The sequence below is a fragment of the Cuculus canorus genome, chromosome 4 (genome assembly GCF_017976375.1).
Source record: "Cuculus canorus isolate bCucCan1 chromosome 4, bCucCan1.pri, whole genome shotgun sequence".
NCBI classification, from domain to species: Eukaryota; Metazoa; Chordata; class Aves; order Cuculiformes; family Cuculidae; genus Cuculus; species Cuculus canorus.
Window position 1 is genome coordinate 31,038,260 of NC_071404.1, and position 21,913 is coordinate 31,060,172.

The 21,913-nt window shown below is 35.3% G+C and overlaps 1 protein-coding gene across 1 annotated transcript in view; it reads right to left on the reverse strand.

The window, feature by feature from the left end:
* Positions 1–6,061: 6,061 nt before the first annotated feature.
* SGCZ (sarcoglycan zeta) overlaps positions 6,062–21,913 on the reverse strand; it is a 413,634-nt gene continuing 397,782 nt past the window's right edge. Inside the window, exon 8 of the mRNA XM_009569840.2 lies at positions 6,062–15,835. Coding sequence (XP_009568135.1) covers positions 15,623–15,835 — 213 coding nt within the window. The 3' untranslated portion in view covers positions 6,062–15,622. The remainder of the gene's footprint in view (positions 15,836–21,913) is intronic.

Consider the following 21,913-nt stretch of genomic DNA (forward strand, 5'->3'; position numbering starts at 1 on the left):
CTGTTGTGCTCTGGAGTGTAGACAATTAGGTACAAATATACTCCTTGGGCTATTTGCAGCACTCAAGCATGGTATTAGCTGACACCTGTTAAGCTGTAATCCCTATATTTTTGAAGCCTACCAATCAGAATATTAAAAAATACAATTTAAGATACCTAAGGACAATAGATTTCATAAATAATGGTGAGCATAACTGCAATACCATTTGTATTTCTGAATTTTATTTTAATAGAAACTCTTTAATTAGTTAAGAAGTGATCAGGCTATATAAAATTCTAAGCCTCTTACCAAATTCATAAATGCCAAGTAACAAATTTATTTACATTTAATGTACTATGTGCTACAGTGTAAGCTTTATATCAAATTACCTAAGTAAGAATCTGTAACACTGCAAACAAGGGCACATACACTTTGTGATGAAGAAAAACCAACCACATGAGCAGGAGAATCAGTGAAAAAACTTTGATAATCTTAAATGCAAAACTTGATCACAAATTTTTGCATTTGGCATAAATATTTATGCATGCAGTGAACTTACTGGGTTTTGCTTTACTTGACTAGCTCTGGATTTTGCTTTGTATCACTACATCAAGTGATAATTTTGGTTGGATTATCACCCCCCTGGTTTTCTCTGAGCAACAAATTTTTCTTCTATTAAGGAAATAGTCCAGAGCTTTATGAAATTATTTTATATATCTATACAAAAAATGGACTAATGCAGATATCCTTTAAAAATACCAACAAGAAGTTATTAAAAAAGGTCTTCTCTAATAAATCTTCCTCATTCTAAGAGAACAACATTCCCAAATAATCAGGATAAAATATGATAACATATCTGTGTGCTAGGGGTCTTGTATATCTTCCCCAAAATTTAAACCCTTGAAATTTGTTCATCCTTATTTGAAAACAATGAATGCTAATGATTCTCATATAAGTTGACAAGGTAGACGTGTAAAAAACTCTTACACTTAGAAGATAAGTATTTGACTCTTAATAATGACAGGAGTTTCCGACGATTTCCTCCCTCCACCCAGCCTTTGATAATTATTCTTACTAAATATGAAAGAGCAACCTTTGCATAAAATGTAGTTCATAGGATATTAAAAACATGTTTCCAAAGCTGCTATAAATATGCAATGCCTTACTTAAAGTAATAACTATAAGGGCTGTTAATTTGCTAATTGCTAATTGCAAATTAACTACCCCTTGTTTTTCTATTTTTAAAGTTCACTGGGAGGCATCAGGTTGACATCACTAGAAAAACAACATTCTTCCCTTTAAAGCTTGTGGTCCTTCAATCTTTTACAGATTTTTTTTTGTTTGTTTTAGCTTCATCTAAATTTTCTTGACTTTTTAAAAAGATAATTCAGAGTAGGTCTTAAGACTAGATGGAAGGCATTAAGAAGAAAATTGGTCTTAACAATTAGACATTATTTTAATTCTCTGAATTAAGGTAGAGCTTGTAGTCCAGGCGTTATAAAGTCATTTACTAATATTTATACTGGTCACTTCGCTGTTAACCTTGTGAGTGGTCTTATAAAAATTACTGATGATTGTTGCCTCCCAGCAATTAAAACTTACACATTTGTTCCTAAGACTGGAACCATAGTAAAATGCTAAGAGAAGGCAAAGTATTTATGGCGGTCCTCAATAATGGAAAATAAATCAAAAATTCTCCATGCAGAAAACACCAAACAATGTATTGCAATGATTTCTGATTATTAGACTTTCAGCAGAACTTGAACTTATAAAGACACAAACATTTTTGGATCAAAAAAAATAGGCAGAAGTTTGGTTTGTTTGTTTGTTTGTTTTCTCAGCTACAACGTCTAACACTCTAGACTGCTGCACACGAATTCTATTCACCTCCCTGGAGAGGTCTCATCCGGAGGAGGCATCAGCCACAAGGCACCTGCTGGTAGACAATTCCCTTTGCTCCAAGAGTACTTACCACGCTGCTCCACATGTTACAGTGACGGCAGGAAGCACACCTTGATGTAGAGCACAACTGCATCAGAAGTCAGTAGTAAAAGCCAACGTGATAACTAGGACTGAGAACTTGATTAGGAACTGAAGTCAAATCTAGTGGGGAAGGCAGAAGCCAAGCAGGAGGAAGAAGCCACCAGCTGCAACAACTCCAAGCACTGATTACTAAACACTCAGCAGACCCTCCTGGAGTCTCACATAGCCCTTTAATCACTTTTTGACCTTTATACAATTGGTTGGACAAGAAGATAGGCTGCACTGATAAGAGTTGGAAACATTTTCTGAGTTAGTCAGGTAGATAAATCTTCCTTGAGTTTGATAGGGCTGGAAACCCCACTGGACCAAGCAGAATATGAATACTTAGTCAGGCACATGGAAAGTGAAAAATTCAGCAAGATGCCCAAAAATACAAAATTTCTTCCAATATCCTCTAGATCTCCCTCAATATTCTCCAAATGTATTATTTTTTTCTTTTAAAACTCCCTTTTCTCCAACAGCAAAAAAATCTTTTTTGTCTTCACTTACTGAATTTGCCAGCTGACAATGGGTGACACCTTCTATTGCAATTAACATTTTAAGAATATAAGGATAAGCAAACTAAAATCAGAAAAATAATTATTAGGAAAGGAACAACTACAGCCAGCAGTTATTTATAGCCAGAATTTGCTGAACTACAAAATGTTCAAACAAAACTAAAAGTGGTGTCTTTTTAATGGAGGTTTAGAAAAAGTGATCAAAAGGTCCAAACAATGGTCTAAGACCCTATTTTTCTTGCTTTCTAGCTAATCTTGATTCCTATGCTTTGAGGAGGTTGGTTATCTGAACCTGTAGAAAGTCTAGAACCTTGGAGTGTGTATGACCCTTGTAGTCAAGACAGATGAACAATGCCAGAGGAACATGCGTACCGTTCGCAGCAACACTTTGAGAGCAATATATTTAAAAAAAAAAAACCTGGTGGTCCCATTAAGACTGCACTTTAATTGAACTGGAGCCAGTCTGCTGGAACTGAAAATTAAAAAAGCCGTAGAGGAGTATTAATGCTAGGAGCTGGATGAAAGCCAACAGGCACATAAGAACACCTGGTTCAGACTGATGTGACCCCTGAGAAGGTGTGGTTAATGTTCGGTACGTCTCTGAAAAGCCAGGAGGGCATAAACATCACAATCACAATAAATGTAGTTAGACAAACCAGACTGCTAGCCGGGCTGGATGACTGGCATTTGCAATGTCAAACAGTGGAACAAGGGCAAAATTTACAAATGCTTCTATACCAGAACTACAAGTATATGATACAGGATGGGGCAAGCAAGCTCGTTACTGCTGCTGGCACTGGAGATATTCCCACGCTCAATGCATCCTCTGTTAGCACAGAGGTCAGAGGGGCTATGTTACTGGAGAAGTATAACAGATATAGAAGTACTAGACCAACTAAATTGAGGTGTTTGTCAGTGACAAGGACTGCATGGGATTTATCTGAGAGTTCTGGAGCATTATAAGAAGAAACTGAAAAGAAGATTGTGAGTTTTCAGTCTGAAGAGTGTTTGGAAAAGTCTGAAAGGGTCAAGTTTAACATTTATGGTGGCAGATAAAGTGGTTGCAGAGCCATTATCCATCAAATAGCTGCATCAGGGAAGGTTTAGACTTGACATCAGGAAACATTTCTTTATCAAGCACTGGAAGAGACTTCCTAGAGAGGTGGTCGATGTCCCAAGCATCTCAGTGTTTAAGACGCGTTTGGAGAATGCACACTTCAACTTTGGGTCCTCTCTGGACTAGTCAGGCAGTCGGACTACATGATCATTGTAGGTGAAATATTGCATTTTATTTTATTCTAAATCCCACTGAAGCAGAGCTAGGGGCCCCTGGTGAAATTATTTGAGTATCAGTTTAGAACAGATGAAAGAAAACTCTTACTTGAGAAGAAGGTGATGAACATTTGGAACTTGCCACCACAAAAAACCAGCTATGTCAGGAAATTTGAAGGATTACAGACACAGACAACAGATCCATAAACTGATACCAAAGGTGCAAGGCAGGGACTACAACTGTGAATACTAGAGGAGTCTGTGGGGAAGGAGCTGCGTAAATTGCCCAGATTCCCTTGCTGTCCTTAAACACTATCCCCTGCTGCCACTGCCAGACATTGGCCTGATGTAGACTTGGACATTGCTTTGTCTAAGTGCGTTGATTTGGTATTTTCTTTCTCCAGAGTCCACAGAAGTCCAATGGGAATGCTAACAAGAGTGATATCTAGAGGTGTTTTATTTAAAGGGTGACTAGGATAATTTTATTTAGAATTATGGCAAGACCTTTAAACTAGGCTTATTAAAATGAAGCATTTCTTCCATGTGTTCTTTTATTAAACTTGAGAAGGTTAGGCCATTAACCAGGAGAACTTTCACAATATTAGTATTTGCTACAGACTTTTACAGAAATAGTCCTAAGCATCTAGGAGCCTAATGGGTAGACAACAAGAAGCCATGAACAGAGCAATCACTGTGATTGAAAACACGTAACTAAAATTTTTCTCAGAAAATTATTCTCCCCAGAGTTCAGCTGACAGATAGACTCATCAATTCTTACACATCTGATAGCCGTATCTTCCCATACAAAATCTTATACTACAAAGCTGACATTTTCACAGGGGCAACACTGTGAAACCTGTTATTTACTTCCTCTTCTCCCTTCCACCATGCTATGATTACTGATTATTGCAGGTGTGAAGAAAATACTGTTCTCCATTTGTCTTAGCCTTTCTGTGTCCCATGATAATAAATAGGGCAGTCATGCAGCTCAGTAGCTCGTTACTATTTACAAACCAATTTCTTGTTTGTATTTCAAATCCCTCTCAAAGACTCCAGTGTTGTGGAACAGCTGGCAATATACAGTGGCCATCTGCACTACCTTCATCTTTTGAGAATTTAAATTGATTTTCTTCAGCCTAGTATGTGGAGTTGAGGGGTGCTCATTGCCTGATGATGTGCATTCGCACCATCCAATGTGTCTGGGAAGACAATTTTAGTACAAGACCATCAGGATGAGCAAACAAGGATGAGCAAACTGCACTGTAGCAGATGAACTGTGGAATCAAGATGCTTTTGCCTCTTATGGGCAGGGTAAAGGTTTTATCCATGTTTCAAGGCTTCAAAGGCAGATAATTTCTACAGCTGAATACATGAAACACAGCCAAATGCTACCAATTCACTTTGCTGATTGATGGCGCTTATCCACAAAGACATAATAAAGGATGTTAATATAAAGTCAGCAGGGCTTTTTAGGACTTGCACAAAACACCTTCAACATAATAGATGCTTATACAATTCATATCGGAACTAAAAATGGCCCTGATGCAGACACAGAGTGGTGGATAGAGGTCAAAAGCAGATCTGAAAAGCAAAATATTGATTGATGGACCTTCTCAAGAGAGGCTTTACTCAACTAAACTAGGCAAAAGTGAAGCACCATAGAATATTCAGAATAGTCTTTCACCTTCACTATTTTAAGGTAAGTAATTTTTAAACCTCCAGGGTACTGTTTTACTTAGCTTGATTTATGAAGACTGATCCAGCAATATATTTCTTTGTGCTTCTAACTTCAAACTTGAGAAGTTACTTTAAGATTATTGGAATGACTTGCATACTTACAGTTAAATAAATATTCACAGCTTTGAAAAAGTTTAACCTAAATGTTGTGTAGTGACAAAACTGCATCCAGATAAATAAGTCCAAAGGGTGAGCTGAGATGCATTAAATAATAGAACAAAAACATATCAACTCTGCACAAAAAAATGTTCCAAACATCAGAAAGCAGATCTCACTCATATAAAGGATATGTGAGACAAGAGAAAACAACATCAAATATGAAAAGGATTAGCATGTAACTTAACTCATTTTCCAGATTAATTATGTTATTAGAGAAGTTCAATAAATTGAAGGTGCACATTTCACAGAAGTTTATGCTAAAGAGTTTTATTTACATTTATTTAAAAATTGATATAACTTAACTTGTCATACTTCACAACATGATAATACATTATATACTTCTAAAAGGGAATAATACACCATTTAGAAATTTTTCTTTGGAATGTAAATACTTTCTCATCACAATAGTCTAACTGAAGTGATATCTGTTAGGCAAAATGTACAGTGTCAAATTTCATTAAATATTTGCTTGTTAGGTTTCCTAAAATAGACAGGAAAACTACTTTAATCAACTAAAATTATACTGTTCTGTAAAAATGTGAGACAATGTGATTTAAATGTATTTTTCCCTTTCAGTTCTCAGAAACATATGGCCATTAATAAAGTTTTGTGGTTAAGATATATAAATATCTTAAAAAGTACATGATGTACTACAGTTAAACAAAAAATGATAAACTCCACATTGTATTAAAGCCATGCAAGATTTTGGAAACTGGAGGTAAATAAATAAATCATTTTGGGAAGCAGCTCAAGGAATCTGTTTGTGTGGTGACTTGCTCACAAATATATCCTAACATATATGAGAAGAGATTTTTATTATCACAGCACTGTAGAAAGAGCTGGCATGGTGTCTTCAACTTTCCCAAAGAAAAATAGAAGTATCAATAGTTTAATACTAGAATTGTAGTAGGGTCTACTGTCGTCCAGCAGTTTATCCTAGGAAACGTGAAGACGAGGTGGCAATAGTCATCGAAGAGAGTAAACACCCTTACGTAAAATTTGCACTGCATACGATCTAATTCATATGTAGAGATAGAAACAATTTCTTTACAAGGTGATATAAGAAGAGGACTCATCTGGGCTCTAAAACTGAAATGTGATGTGGGTAGACATAAATGTATTATGTCTTTAAAAAAACTCAAACAGAAGCTTTCACCTGTTTCTTTAGCTGGTGAGTCTACCTTTTATCATACAAGAAAGCAGCTGCTGTTTCTGCAGTGCTTGTAAGTAGGCCTGGTTTCTTATGTATTTTTCTATATGTATATACATTTCATTTCTTGAGTGTTGTGAAACAAATCACAGTAGAAGTCAACACTTACTCCAAGATTCTGTTTTTGAGGGAGAGGCAGAAGAAAAATAAGAAAATGCCTTACAGTCCAGTCTTACCTCAAAAGCCTCTCAAGACACATAACCCCACCTATAGACCGTTCTCCATTTCTTAACTCTTGCTCCACCTGTTATCTATTTATAGCACTGTAGGCTAATGTAAGCCTCAGTGACTCCCTTCTTCCCAGAGTGTCCTTTCGTCTTCTATTAGATTCCATAGCTTACAGGTTTCACAGCTGTGCCTGTCATCACAGTCAGAGTAGCAACAGAGGTATTCTTATATTGTCTGTACTATCTTTTATTTATCAATAGGACGTTTCTGGTCTTGGAGATAATTTCTGAATCAATGGCATCCTGAAGAATTTCCTCTACTTCCTGCACTTTGAGCATGATATTTTTGATGAGGCAAGAGAGGTAAAGAGAAATTTTAACACAAAATTATTTTATTCTCCTTTAAACTGTAAACATCTTCTAATACCATTCTCTGTCCCTTTTTTTTCCATGTATTTATTCTCTTCCCATGCTCTTTCTCTGTTTAATGATTTGCTCGTATGCTCCCTTCCCCCTCTGCATTTCATTTTTGCAGCAATGGTTGTCTTGAACAATAACCCACTCTGTACAGCACTGAATAATGTCAGCTTTAGGAGCTGCTATCTAATTCTTCTCTCCCCTTTAAACTCAGAAATAAAATTACAGAATTTTAATGATAGACCATGTAACAAAGTCAAACCCCAATTATAAGGTTTCATTTATCTAATTTAACTCTGCTGTGGCAGAGGGAAGGGAGCCAGTGTGGTCTGCAAAGTCTCTTTACTGGGAAGATCAGAAATATTGAATCTATTGCTTCCACCAAGTTGTTGCTTTCAACTCTTCCATCACAAGTGAAATACTGGACCAAAATGTGAAAACATAGGGGCAATAGACTTTTTTTTTCCATTTTGTTTTATGACTCATCTTGGACATCTTGTAATTTGTTACTTTGTTTTTGACAAATGAGTGAAGACTGCACAATCATTTAGAGCTCTTCGTGTGTGGGGTTCAAAGTGGTACTTGTAGTTAGAAGTGGGAACAATTTTCAGAGGGAAAATTATATTGATGCTAATGACACATTTTAAAAATACATTGTAAAAAGTCATATTGTATTTGCAGAAACATTTAACCACCATTTAAGGTCTAATCCAAAGAAATGGAATTTGTTGGTATTTGCTATCACCTTTGTAGCGTCTGACTCCACTCTAGTGTACTGGCCAATTTTCAGCTCTTTCTGTTCTAAGCACAGATACTTGTGCAGGGACTGCACTGTTACTGACTGATTGAGAGGTACAAAATTTATACAAAAATATATATACTAGGTTTCTGCTGTTCTCCCTTCAAAAGGTTCAGGAAAAGAAAGGAAAAAGAAAGTTCCATGGATGTAAAGACAAAAAAAATTATTCATCTCTATGTGACTTTCTGATCATTTCTCTTACTTACTCTTAGGCCTAGAGAGGAGTCTAGTAACTGTTCTGTAACAGAAGTACAGAAAGACATGCCACTCAAAAAGAAATCAGATCTTTAATTTACCTAGGATGAATGACAATAATACCCAGGAGCTATAGGAACTATATTCTGTTATTAGTAGGGTGTTTTGATTGTTAGATACATAGTATTTAACATTTTAGGTCTTTTTTTTCCTTTTAAATTTGTAGCAGCAAATAAATGCATTAGTGGAGGTGGACAAATAATGAGCTCAGTGATTACTTTTCTATGCAAAGCATGACAGGACAGGATAGTTTGCATATTAATTTTATGGTATTCTAAGTACATTCATTGAATGATCAAACTTAGATTAAAAGTTATTAAGAGTCAAAAACTTCCACTGTTCATTCTAGTAACTCAGACTAAAAATAATATCTACCTGTGTTTGTTTTCCTTCTATATAACTTCTGTTTTCACAAAGAAGGTAGTCTTCCTCTTTGGCGGAAGCTTCCCCTTCAATACAGTTTCAGTAAGTTATATAGGAAGGAGCCTGATAAAGAGAATTAGCTAAATCCTTTCTGCTGTCTATTCTTTTGTTGTTTGGGAAGACAGCAGAAGGGTAAGGGGAGCAACTGAACCTCAGCTGAAGAGGTAAGTGTGGGCTGAAGTTAAGTGGAAGGATTTTACTTCCAGTAACTGTGGTAGGGTTTGGGACAAGAAAACTGAGTAAAATATCATCTAGAAAGAAAATGATGCATTTTTTTAGGAATAGTTCTGAAACATGTACTTAGAAATAGGCTACTGTGCTAGGAAGAAGATCTCTCAGTGGTGAAGAATGACTAAATGCAATCTCCCAACATACCATAAAGCACAGAAAACCAAATGGCTTGTCTTCAGGAATGATTCTCTAATGTCTAAATCCTCTTCTTTAGTGTGCTCTAGAGGATGCTGGAAACTGAGCTTCTCCCTCACAGGTCTCACGAACAAGGAGGTATAGATAGGATTAAAAGGCACCTTTACTTTTCAGATCAAGTTGCGCAATATGGGAATTTGATTAAGTCAAAGGCCAAGTTTTTTAAACATAAATTACTCTCAGTGTTTAAACATGTAAGAATTTGAGTCACTGGAAGAGCCGGACACTCCTTAAAATGGTCAATGGCCCTTAAGCATTTAAATTTTCCCCAGACTTAGCTAAGAAAGGTGGGCTTAATTATGGTATATGTAATGTTGAGACTAATCAGACCAGACATACAATATACGCTTTTACCTTGGTTCTTCTGAAAGTTTTCCTGGTACTGGCCTGCATAAGAAATGTGTTGGTTAAAGATCAAATAATACTTCTGAATTCAAACAATGTAATCTGAATGTCAGTTGAAAGTTTCAGGGACCGTTTTGTACAGAGAGCTTGTATTAAATTCTAGTCTGGGTGTGGACTGTTGTGAATCAACACAATGTTTATGGTGGATTTTTGTCACTATATCAGCTAATTATTTTTAATTATCACTAGGTTTCCCTGGATTGGACTATTCCAAACCTGAATAAAATGGGTAAAACTACATTTTCCTGCTGTATCAGCTCTTGTGTTTCAGTCACTTGCGACAGCAAGACCTACATTACCGATAGTTCTTTACAAACATTTCTTTTGTACAGAAGAGCAAATTTTTGTAGGCAATATGCAGCTAGCTACTGTCTGGCTACTGTGGATATTGCTGAAGTTATAGTATAATGTCAAGGAAGTCCATGTAAACAAACAACTCAAATGGTCACACTACTTTTTGTCAGGCCTCTGTGCGAGGATGTGCTGCTAACAGAACTGAATAAATAGGATTTGTTTGCATTGATGACATCACCACAAGACCTTTTACATGACCCTGTAATTGTGTAATTGGCCAGTGGCTTGTAAATTGATGCAGTTTAAACATAAATATACAGTTTATGCTCATTCTGGCAAGATACAATAGAACTTGATAGTGTAATATACTTTTACAGTAGATGTATACCTCTTTAAAATTGGATTTGCTTAGCATAACTATTGCATTTAAATGCAGTGTGTTGTTTTCAAAATCATTTTTAAATAAAACTCTAGTATATTGTATATGAGGACAAAAAATTGAAAAATAAATTAAAGCTAATACCTTATGGCAAACATAGGCAGAAGTCAGAAAATGCACACTAACAAAAAAATCTATCAAATAAAAATATACAGAAAATCTAAAAATTTCTCATCAGTTATCCTACATCTTTTGCTCAGTCTTAGAAAATTCCCACTTGATTATTTTTGAAATGAATTCTGATATGTTTCCTACTTTGTTTATAACATATATTTATGATTATATAGTAGCACCAGATGAAAATGCTAAGAACAAATGAAAGAAATACATGAGAGATTTAAAACTGTCTGTATTAATTACAGGCTGTAAAAGTTCCAGCTTTCCAAGAAAAAGCAATTTCCAACTTCCAAAACCTTGCTATTATTTTCATAAAACAAAAAATCCAAGGAAAATAAAAAAAAAACCTTAAAGTTTCAGCATAATGCTTTTGAATAATGTTATCTACAATTAGAAGTCACATAGAATAATTAAATAGAAAAAAGATTTGTTTTACATAAATCAAGAGAGTACAAAAGCACAGCTTTTGTAATTTTGGTAATATTGCAGTTTTACAAACATATTGCATAGTATGTGTAAGAAAATAGTTCCCATCTTTTTATATATTTATATACATAAGAAAATCATTGACATGAAGGTTACAAAACAAAAATGGTTTGCAGACTTTTACTGAGTACTGATTGAAACAATATGACGCTCAAACTTCATCTGACTTACATATGCATTACATTTATTTAGACAATGATTTAGAATCTGAAAAATATCCACAAAAATCATACGTGGTGTTAGTGACTTAATACCTTAAAACACCCCTACCTAAATCCTTCTAGACAATTATGGCTGTCTTCAACCTGGACTTAATAGCCCTCTGCATCTAAAATGGTTTAAAGTGAATTCTGTAATACAATCAAGCCACTGCTTTGCAAGCAAAACAGTATAACCTTAGTTGAAACAAGCAATGTCTTGGCGTGTTTTGGAATACGCACTCTTTGTTTTCTTAGAACACCAAAAATCTTCCTATGCATGAACAATAATGTGATTGCACCACACTGACAAAAAATTTAAACCCTGGAAAAAAGTGAACAATCTACAGCTCAAAATGCTGCACAAATCTAAACTATGTTACAATTTCATGTTGTAATTACAACTTGTCATCTCTTCATTCCAACAGAATTAGTAGAAGCAGCAGTGTCATAGTGTTAGATACAATAGAAGTGTCAGTCTTTGGTCTTGTCACCTAACCAATGAATGAACTGCAATACAAAACCATACAGCTAACAGTGCTCGGAGAGGTTGGCTGATGCTTTTATTTTTCCTTTTTTAAACAAGAAAGAGACAGTATCCTATAATATCATGACACAAATATTTTTACAGAGGACAAATCTATTGGATATACTAAATATATGTAGCTCATAAGGTCTTCTCATGTACTTTTTTGTTTTCATAAGGATAGCCCTGAAGAAGTCAAACAGCTGCAATGCCATCTTAGTGGTTCCCATACAAACAGTCTAGTACAAAAAGAATCTCTGTTTGATATATGTATCCATGTACTAAAATAAACCTCAGAGGAATATTTTAATCACCGATTTTTTTTTAAAAAAAAATTGCCCTAATATTAACATTTAAAAATACCCTAAGGTCTTTGATATTTCCCTACAATTGTCACAACAGAGTGAGTTTTTAGTGGGAGATTCTTGCCCTAACCACAATAAGAAGTGACATCTCTTCTCTAAAATACACAATCAAAATACTCAGTCAGATAAGCACTCTACCTAGACAAACATCAGCTTGGCCTGAATCATCAGCTAAAAGTTAGATATTATAAATGGCCTACAAAGACTGAAATAACTTGACAGGGCCAGGAAGGGGAGAAAAAGAATATGAAAATTTCCTAGGTCTTTGCACACAATGATGTCAGCATTATAAAACCAGCATTGAAATAGCACAGCTATGGCTCCATGTTTTAATTTGATTGTCACGCTGAGATCTTCTAGCTTCCTTCTATTTCAAATGACATCATGGGATATTTTTAGGGCACACTATAAGTGGAAGAGCTCTACTATTAAGGTTTTCACTATTGCCAGCTCCAAACATTCAGGTGGACTCAGTCCGTTTCTCCTCCAACTCAGGAATGATGGCACTATCTACAGATCATTTAATGTTCTAGTTCTCCAAATGTGTTGAAATCACTTTTTCAGTACTCTCTGAAATCATGTGGGCTAGAAACATTCTCTAAAATAAAAAATGAGATTGTCCCCTTTTTACAGTTGTCAATGGATTTAAAGTAAAATATCAATATTATGAAATTTATCAGAATATTAAGACGTTATGAGAATGTGTTATGCCATCTCATAGGTTGCTGAAGCTCTGCTGAGTACTGAATACTTTCTACTTCAGACTGAAGGGACTACAAGCAAGAAAATCCTGACAGTGCAGAGCTATGTGGGTTAACTAACTTGGTTGTGTTGACTTCAATGTGCCACTCGCATCTCTGCCCTGAGTTTTCTTCATACTAAATCGTAAATTATTCCAGCCTTGTTGTAAAAATGAATGTAATCATGAAAGATTTGGGTTTTTTTCCTACCTGCCTGTTCCCACTTAAGTTTGTGTAAGTTTTATAAAGGTTGGGTCTTTCCATCCTGTGGTCAGAAATCTTTTTTTGTACATATTACGGGTAAGTAATCACGTAAGGTGAAGAGAAAACAAATAAGAAAACCTCAATGGAAAATCAATTACAAAATAGCTGCAAGCTATCCTGTGGGTTTATTTGAGGATGAAAAAAAAATCTTAGTCTACTTGTGTGCAGTTTGTAAGAAGTCACAATTTAATTCATCAAAAAGATTAGTCACTATAACCTGTTTGTTCATCTTTTAAGCAACAAGTGTATGTAGGTTTGTGTAGATAATGAATACATTTAGATGTGTCCTCATACAGATCTATACTTCTCCTGAAATACTATTTATCCACATGACTTTCACACCACCATTCTATTACTTGTGTTCATAAGAAAAAGACATCTACTTCCTTGCAGTTTTAAGAACATATTTTATGGCTACACTTTCTAATGTTTTATTATCAATTTCTTTGTCATTCATATCTTTCTGCACCTCCTACTAAAAATCCTCAGGCTTCTAATATATTTTCTTGCAATTCTAATATATTTTCTTTCCAAGTGAAAGAATAAAATTCTTAACAGCCTTTTATTGAGGAGATAAAATAATCAATTTTAAGTCTTCTTTTAACTAGTAGGAAAAAGAAGTATATAATTCCTGTTATGAAGTGAAATTCACACCTCTGAAGAGGGCTAATAGAAAGGCAAGCACCGGTCAAGCAGTGGTCTGGTGCATAGGAGTGAATTTCAACTGAAGTGAAAACAAAATAAATCTTATTAGGTGGTAATAAAGTACAAAGTTAACCACAGTTTTAACATGCTCAATTTCGTTTTTTTTTTCACCAAGAAAAAACAAAATATTGCGTAGAAATACCCACCTTGCACTGTCTGCCCTGGCTTTAGAATTCCCTTGCAAATGTCATCATTATATTGGTTGTCTTACATTCAGAAGCCCTTAAAGCTACATGCCAGGTGATGTAATTTAAAGGGCAGAACTGTAAAGCACACTTACCTCGTGTAATCAAGCCATCTTTCACAATAGGAAACATTTTTATACTGTTTTACATTCTTGGGTTCTGCAAGTTCGAAGATACTCTTGTTAATCAATGTTATCATAATTTTACTAACAGCATACCAAAACACTTCTTAGAAGATTCCAAGTACCAACCAAGCCAGATAAGTATGAATATAGATCTGGGAAAGAAATCCCACATCAGACTTCTCAAAAAAGGAAGTCAGTAGTGAATTCTGAGTGCAAATAGGGCTGCATAATTTAAACACAGACTTGATAAAGTCAATGTAATATCAATGTACTTTTTAATATCAAGTGTCATTTCATATGTTTTCTATATGTTATTATTACTTTGAAAATCTTAGCAGCGGACAATAAACAAAAGAGAATAATAAATGTGAATATCATACCAATTGTTAGTTCATTGCTTCTCAGCATTATGTGTTACATTAGTACTAATGTTTGTACTGTGTTCAAATGGTAGCAGTTAGACACAGCTAGGAAATGGACAAGATGTAACTGTGAAGGTTTTTATCTTTTTTTGGCATTTGCCAATTATAAATACCTTGTGAACAGTACCACACTGATCAACAAACAGATCTGTATTTCCCTCTTTACCTTGTTATTTTCCAGAAACTGTATGTTCTACTTAAAGCAATCGCTTCACATGCAGTAGCCACAAAAATACTATATAAGGCCATTCAAATCTGACAAACAAGAGCAGATGTCTTTTTAATTTTAAAAGGTAATATTGCTGAGGATTTCCAAAATTTACTTAGTGTACAAAACCTTAGACTTTGTAGACAAAGATTAACAACACACTTAAAGAAACCAAAGTCAGGGAGGGATTCTGTCTCTTTTTGTGTTAAAAACCATTTACTTAATTGAATTTAGTAAAGCAAGCATCACACAATGCTTCAAAATTTTAAAATTCAAGGATAAAAGTTTACATCCAAAAAAAATGAATGGAAAATTGTGCTTTCAGACAGTAAAGGTATTTATCACACAGGGGAAACCAATTAATCTCACCATCAGATTCTGGGCAAATTTGTTTGTGTATTGTGTGTATATATATATGTGCAGTTCATATCCAGGTCCTGCAAAAATTCAGAACTATGTGCTTCACTTCATGTAGCAAAGGCACCTGTGTAATTCTCCCTTTTGGACAAAAGATGATATTATGTTCCAGGTTTCCTGATGGAGAATACATTGATTTCTGAATATCTCACTCCTATCTCTATGTTGAGTGGCAACACAAACCACAAGAGAAGGCAGCGCTGTATTCCTGCTTACACTGGAAGAAGTTGCTCTGCAGGCCGTTTGAAGCATTGAACTTGTCACAAGTGAAACCGAGCAGAACTGTGAAGCAGAGGGATAGTAACAAAAGGCTATTCTGGTGTGAGGATAAATTGGAGTCATTCTAGCTCCACAAGCAGATGTTGCTACTTGATTGACATGTGGAGCCTGCTCCAGCTGGAGACAGGTAAAGTTTACCATTGGGACAGGCGCAGAGCTCATAGATAGTCTGACGAGGAGCTGAAGAGCTCGGTGAGGAGGAGGACGGTGAGGAAGAGGAAGAAAAGGAACCCATTGGTAGATTTCCCAGACGAATTGTATCTGCATTTAAAAATATCTAGAAGAGGAGAAAAAAGTTGTTAGTAAATTCCTTTCAGCATTGTGTCATAATTTAAAGAAGTATTTTGAGGCAGTCATGAACTTTCTAGAATACATTAAAAAATAGAAATAATCCATTAGACGTACTAGAATATTAGAAATAGTAGAAATGTATATCAGAAATAAGGTTTTATAGAAAAAATAAAGCTGTCAACATTTCCTGTTTTCAACTCTGTGCAGTTGTATGCCTATTAATACTCATTTCTATGGTATATGCAAATCCCAACATGGTTATGCAAATACAAGCAGTGTCATACAAAACCATTTTGACAATATCCTTGAATAGACTGAATTTTCACTTGTACATTTTATGATTAAAAGTTATTCATTCATGGCAATAGAACACCCTTGCTCTGGAAGAATTTGTATTTTAGTAAGTGTGAAGTGATATTAAAGCAATTTCCCCAGTGTGTTTCTGTAAGCAGCTGGAAATATGTGCTGAACTGTGCTAAATTGTAGGGGCTTAACAATAGCTACATCCAGAGAATAATGAAATAAGGGTGCAGAGTCATTCACACAAAATAAAGAACCTATATGACTTAAATGAAGAGGTGAAAAAAAATTCAGGTTAAAGTCTTATTAAGAAGGTCGTCAAGCTATTCCCACTTGTTTCTGAACATTGAATATGATTTAAAAAATATTGGGTGTTTTAAATCTCGTTCAATTTACATCATTTACTCAATAACATGAGTCAGTATGACACTGTAGATACCAGTAATGTTCATGGATCTGTATTGAGTTCCACAATATTTACACCTATGTTACATTTCAGGGTGTTGAATAAACAATGTCAAGACATTCCATAACTAAAGCAGGAAACCCCTTGTCTTCCACTGGCACAAACAGACAAGTTTTCAGCTGCTTAGAATTTATTTTTATTTATGGAAGGAGAAAATGAGAGCCAAATTAAGATTGGCCATTACCTCAGGTGCAGACTAGGAACTTGGATAACATGAGTAACAAATCAAAATGGCTTTAAGCCCTTTAGAGAACAACATGAAGCTTAGGAAATAGTCAGTTTCTTAAATACTTGCTAGATTTTTTTTATGAAGTATTGAAAATCAACAAGGCCAACTTGGTACCATTATATCACAGTTTTGGCAGTAATTGTAAAGAACCTGGGGGGACATGCCATGTATTGTTTTTTTTTCTGTGGGAGAGAAGTATTATTTCACAATAAAATCAACAGTATATTGCAACATGTAGTGACAGGACAAGGGGGAATGGCTTTAAATAGGAAATGGGAAGATTTAGATTAGACGTTAGGAAGAAATTCTTCACAGTGAGTGTGCTGAGGACCAGGTTGCCCAGGGAAGTTTCGGACGTCCCCTCCCTGGAAGTGTTCAAGGCCAGGTTGGATGGGCCCTTGGGCAGCCTGATCTAGCTGGACGTGGCCCTGCCTATGGCAGGGGTTTGGAACTAGATGATCTTAAAGGTCCCTTCTAACCCCAACCATTCTATGATTCTGTGAAAAGCAGTGCAGATGCACACTAAACCCCTGCTGGACAGAAATGATGGAAAGCAGGCTGGGGAAAAAAACTAATATGGCTGGATAAAATCCCATACAAAGACTGACATGCAGTCATGTTGCCATTCACAGCAGAACCACTGAAAATGACTGGGATCATTGAAGGAAATACAGGCTTAAAGTAGCCCCAAACAATATAACCTCCCATCATTGTGAGTTCTCCAAATTCCAGAGTAAGATACTGCCATCAATGGGAATTTACACTGAAATGGACAGAAAGAGAGAATCTCACAGGCACAGGTGACAACTGCATGGCATGATGCCTGTTTTAATTCACATTCTGACTGATAGAGAAATTGATTACAAAACTAAAATGCAACAAATGATCATCTTCGTTCTGTAATTTATGTGACAAAGGAATGATGTATTTACACACACATAAACACTTTGCTACTTTAAAACCCCAGTATTGTAGACCTGAAATAATTAAGAGTCAAAACCCTGGCAGAAATACTTTAGATGGAGGAAATGTGGATGGTGTTTGGAACAATTTGATAATGTTCTGCTAGAATTACAACTGGAAAAAAAGATTACACATATAAAAACATCCAGCTCAGCTAGCAGTAAATGTGAAGATAACTATAGCAAGCATAGTAAGAAAACAAAATAATGGGTGTGGGAAAGAATTTTATAGCAAACTAATAGAAGCTAGGAATCAGTAAAATGCAGGAAGGAAATAAATCACCTAATCATCAGTCAGTGGAATGACAGGCAGTAAAAAGGATTCTTTCATTTCTTGTAAATAAATGTTAACAAGTCCACTATTAATGTAGAAACAGTGGAGTTATCAATATTGTCGTGCAAAAATCCAGTAGCAGTCAACAGCGTAAACTCTATGTCAGTACACATATCTTTTATACTGAATAGTGCTCAGCATAGTTCTGTATTTGGAAAGAGAACAAGTATTCATGTCAGAACATGACTGTGATAAAACACTTTCCATTTCAACAGTAACTCAACAGGATATTAAACAGAAGCCAGTAATGTCATATACTTTTGATCAGGAGCTCTTGATTACTTTGAACAAAGAGATCTCAAAAGAAATCTGAGCAGTCCTTTGGAATTTTAATACCAATTTTCAATAAACCCTAAGATACTTGGAATATCAAAGAAGATAAGAAAACTCTATTTGCAGGCTTTTGTTTAAAACAAATGGAAGGATAAGGTATTAGAATATTATATGTATGATAATAAAAGGCACTATCATAGGAGACATAGAAGTAAGAAAAATCAATAACAATACACAATTAGCGATTTGTACTTTTGACTGAGTGTGAGACCGGCCACTTTAATAGTTTAGTATTAGTCGTAACGGGGAAGGATCATGAGAAATCTGCAAATTAAAATTAACTGTGTTCTAAAAGACATCTTGATTGAAACAAGAATTAACTTTGAAAATATCAGAGGGCATGTGTGTCAGATCAGGCCAGTTTAAAATCTCTTGAAATTTATTACCTTTTTTCCTAGAAGCTCAATATTTTTATGTATTTGTTTACATCAGGACAGCTATGCTCCTCATAGCTGTCCTCATTGCAGATGTTCTGTAGTTTACTGCTCTAAGACTTTAATCCAATGGACCTTACTGCAATGTGCATTACAATACAATGTAGCTCAGTTGTTCTGCTTATTAAATTAAATGATCTTTTTAAGCACAGCTGTGCATGCTTTTCCACTGCTGTTTACAAATTTCACACCTCAATGTAGATCAGTTCAGATTTTTCTGGTGTGGTTCTCTTGACCAATATCTGCCAGGTCCTGTCTCAGCATGCATCCCAGAACATCTGGTGAGCAATGTGTATCTGAGAAAAGCTCAAGTGGCGTCTTGTGAGGTTGTATTTGCTGTGGTGAGTCTAACAAGCCCCATTTCTTTGCAGAAAGCTGGGAAAGTTGTACAATTTAAACAGAATCCTATAGCTAGTCCCTGGAGAAGTCAGAGATGAAAAGAATTAATAAAGACAGCTTCAAGCCAGCATTAAAATCTATTCTGTACTCATGCTGTCAAGGTTATAAGTAAAAGACTAAATTTACAGATGCAATACTGCTATGTATTAATTAAGCAAGTGTCCAAATACGTTGTCATAGTAGCCCAATACATAAAGAATTTCAGAGGAACATAGTCCATGTTTGAGGATATACCATCTCCCCTCTTGTCATTGGCTAAAAACTGAAATTCATGTCTGAAAAGCCCTCCAACATCTGTAAAACATAAACTACTTACCATTTTGTGCCTGATGTTATGAGGTGTTTAAAGAGGAGGGATGAAGTGGCAAGAGAAAAAACTGAACAGTATTATGTTCCCAGAGAATACTGCTGCTAGATGACAGTAGTTAAAAAGCTTGTACATATGGTCTTTCTCTAATCTGTTGTGCTGTGAAAGGTACAAGACAAGCCATTCAGTGCTTCATAAGTATCAAGGCCATGCAAGCCAGTCATACCCTTTCTGAGAGTCTCACACCTCAGCAGATAGGTGTGCATAAATAGAATAGGCAAGCATAAAACCAAACATTTATCCATTGTTGAAACATTGTAGGAAACTGACTACTTGCAAAATGGAAAAGGCAGCAGCTACTGAGAAATGCTATTTCACATCAGAGAGCTGAGCACTGAGCAACATCATTCCCTTTAAATACTTAAAGTTTTAAGATCACTGCTTTGTCTTGTGCATTTTAGTGCTGAGAAAAAGAAATATTAGCCCTATAATATTTAAAAGCAGAGCTGATTCCTGACTAATTAAAATAGGAAAGTGAATCAGCCTTTAGTGCATATTGCAGGAATGGAAAAAATATACTCTTTTTATATACATTTTCACAAACAGAATTCTGCAAGTCATCTGCTCATTAGTCTGTGTTGCTGAACAGTGAGAGGGAAAAGGAGATGAAGGCAAGCCAGAAAATATAGATTATCCACAAACCAAAGAACTACATTGAAGAAGAGAACTTTCAATGAACAAGATACAGGCATGAGATAAAAGATCAAATATTCCTACAAGATATTTTATACTGAGATATAAGCCTGCCATGTATAAAATTCTCACTGAGTCCTTGACTAAGTCTTCTCAAGAGAGGAGATGATAGGCTGAGTTGATAAAGCTAAATGAAAGAGTTAGGATTTATAAATATTGAAGGGTTTTATGTATTCACATACAGTTTTATTAGACAGGTAATTCAACAGAGCTGCAAAAGCATATTTCAGGGCTTGTGCGGGTGAGAAATGTCAGAAGTGTCAGTGTGGAAGAAAAGAAAGCAAGCAAGCTGAAAGAGTGGTTTTCGTGAACCAGTGTGGGGAGACAACGTAATGAAATCTCACTAAACAAACCTTTTGGATTCCCTTATGCTCTTTGGAATTAATCTGAATTATAGCAATGCAAGATTTTGTCCAGTGTTTTGCTCTTCTGCATATGCTATCAGAAGGATACATACAAATAGGATTATACAGATTAGGTTACTAGATTCAGCTATATAACCTTCGTATGCCCATATGTTTTAGTATTCAAGGTGAAGATGAACTACAGGATAAGTAGTTTAATTTGAAATACTTTAGTTCATGTGGGAAATTTGTTCTAACACAGCTGTGCTTTTGACCTTTATTTTAAAACTGTTCATCTAGACTAACTTTCATTAAATCTGAAATGTAGTTCTGAGAAAAAGAAAAAAAAACTACAAAAAACCTTATGAAAATTAAAATTTTAACTTGATAGCCTATATACTCTAAAATCTAAACATATGCTGGCAAAATATGTAGAACTATATCTGTCATAATGAGTAATAGTACTGAGGAAATGTTGAACAGTGAAATTAATGTAATGACAGGAATGAAACTGAATATTAAAAATATTCAAAGACCAAAAGATCAACTACAACCTGTCTATTGAAAATGTATTCTCTACAGGAACAGGAGCAGTTGACCACAAGACAAATGAGATCTTTAGGCCAAAGCATAGCCTAGTGTGGTAAATTTTCTCTTTCTAAAGGATATACCAGATACACATGGACAAAGCCACCCTGACAAGACTCTGCTTTTGTTAACATTACTCCCATTCCTATCTCCATGTTACTCCTGAAGTAATGACAATTGACAGTAATCACACATTTTTATATATGTTAAATACAACATTGCACATTAGTGAAGCGTACAGTTCCTGACTGAAAGGAAAAATTTATGTTTTGACTTTTAGTACTGAAGTGGTGTTTATGAGAGCCATGTTTCATTTGAAGTTAACATTAAATAAACAAAAACATATATTATAACTTCTGTGTTATAGCCCCAGTGCAATTTATATGGACTGTTACTGAAGCAGAAACTTTCTGGTCTATTTATTCTTCCCATTAAGAAAATAATTTTCAGGGATGATCAAATGGGGTTGCTGAGAAAGTTGCAGTAGAAGTTTACAAGCTCCAGTGTTTATGGAATGCCAGTAGTAGCCTTGTACACAAGAGTTCTCAGAATCGCATTCTACGTGGTATCAGAAGTCTGTGTAAATTCAGTTAATCAGGAAACATGTAACTTCTT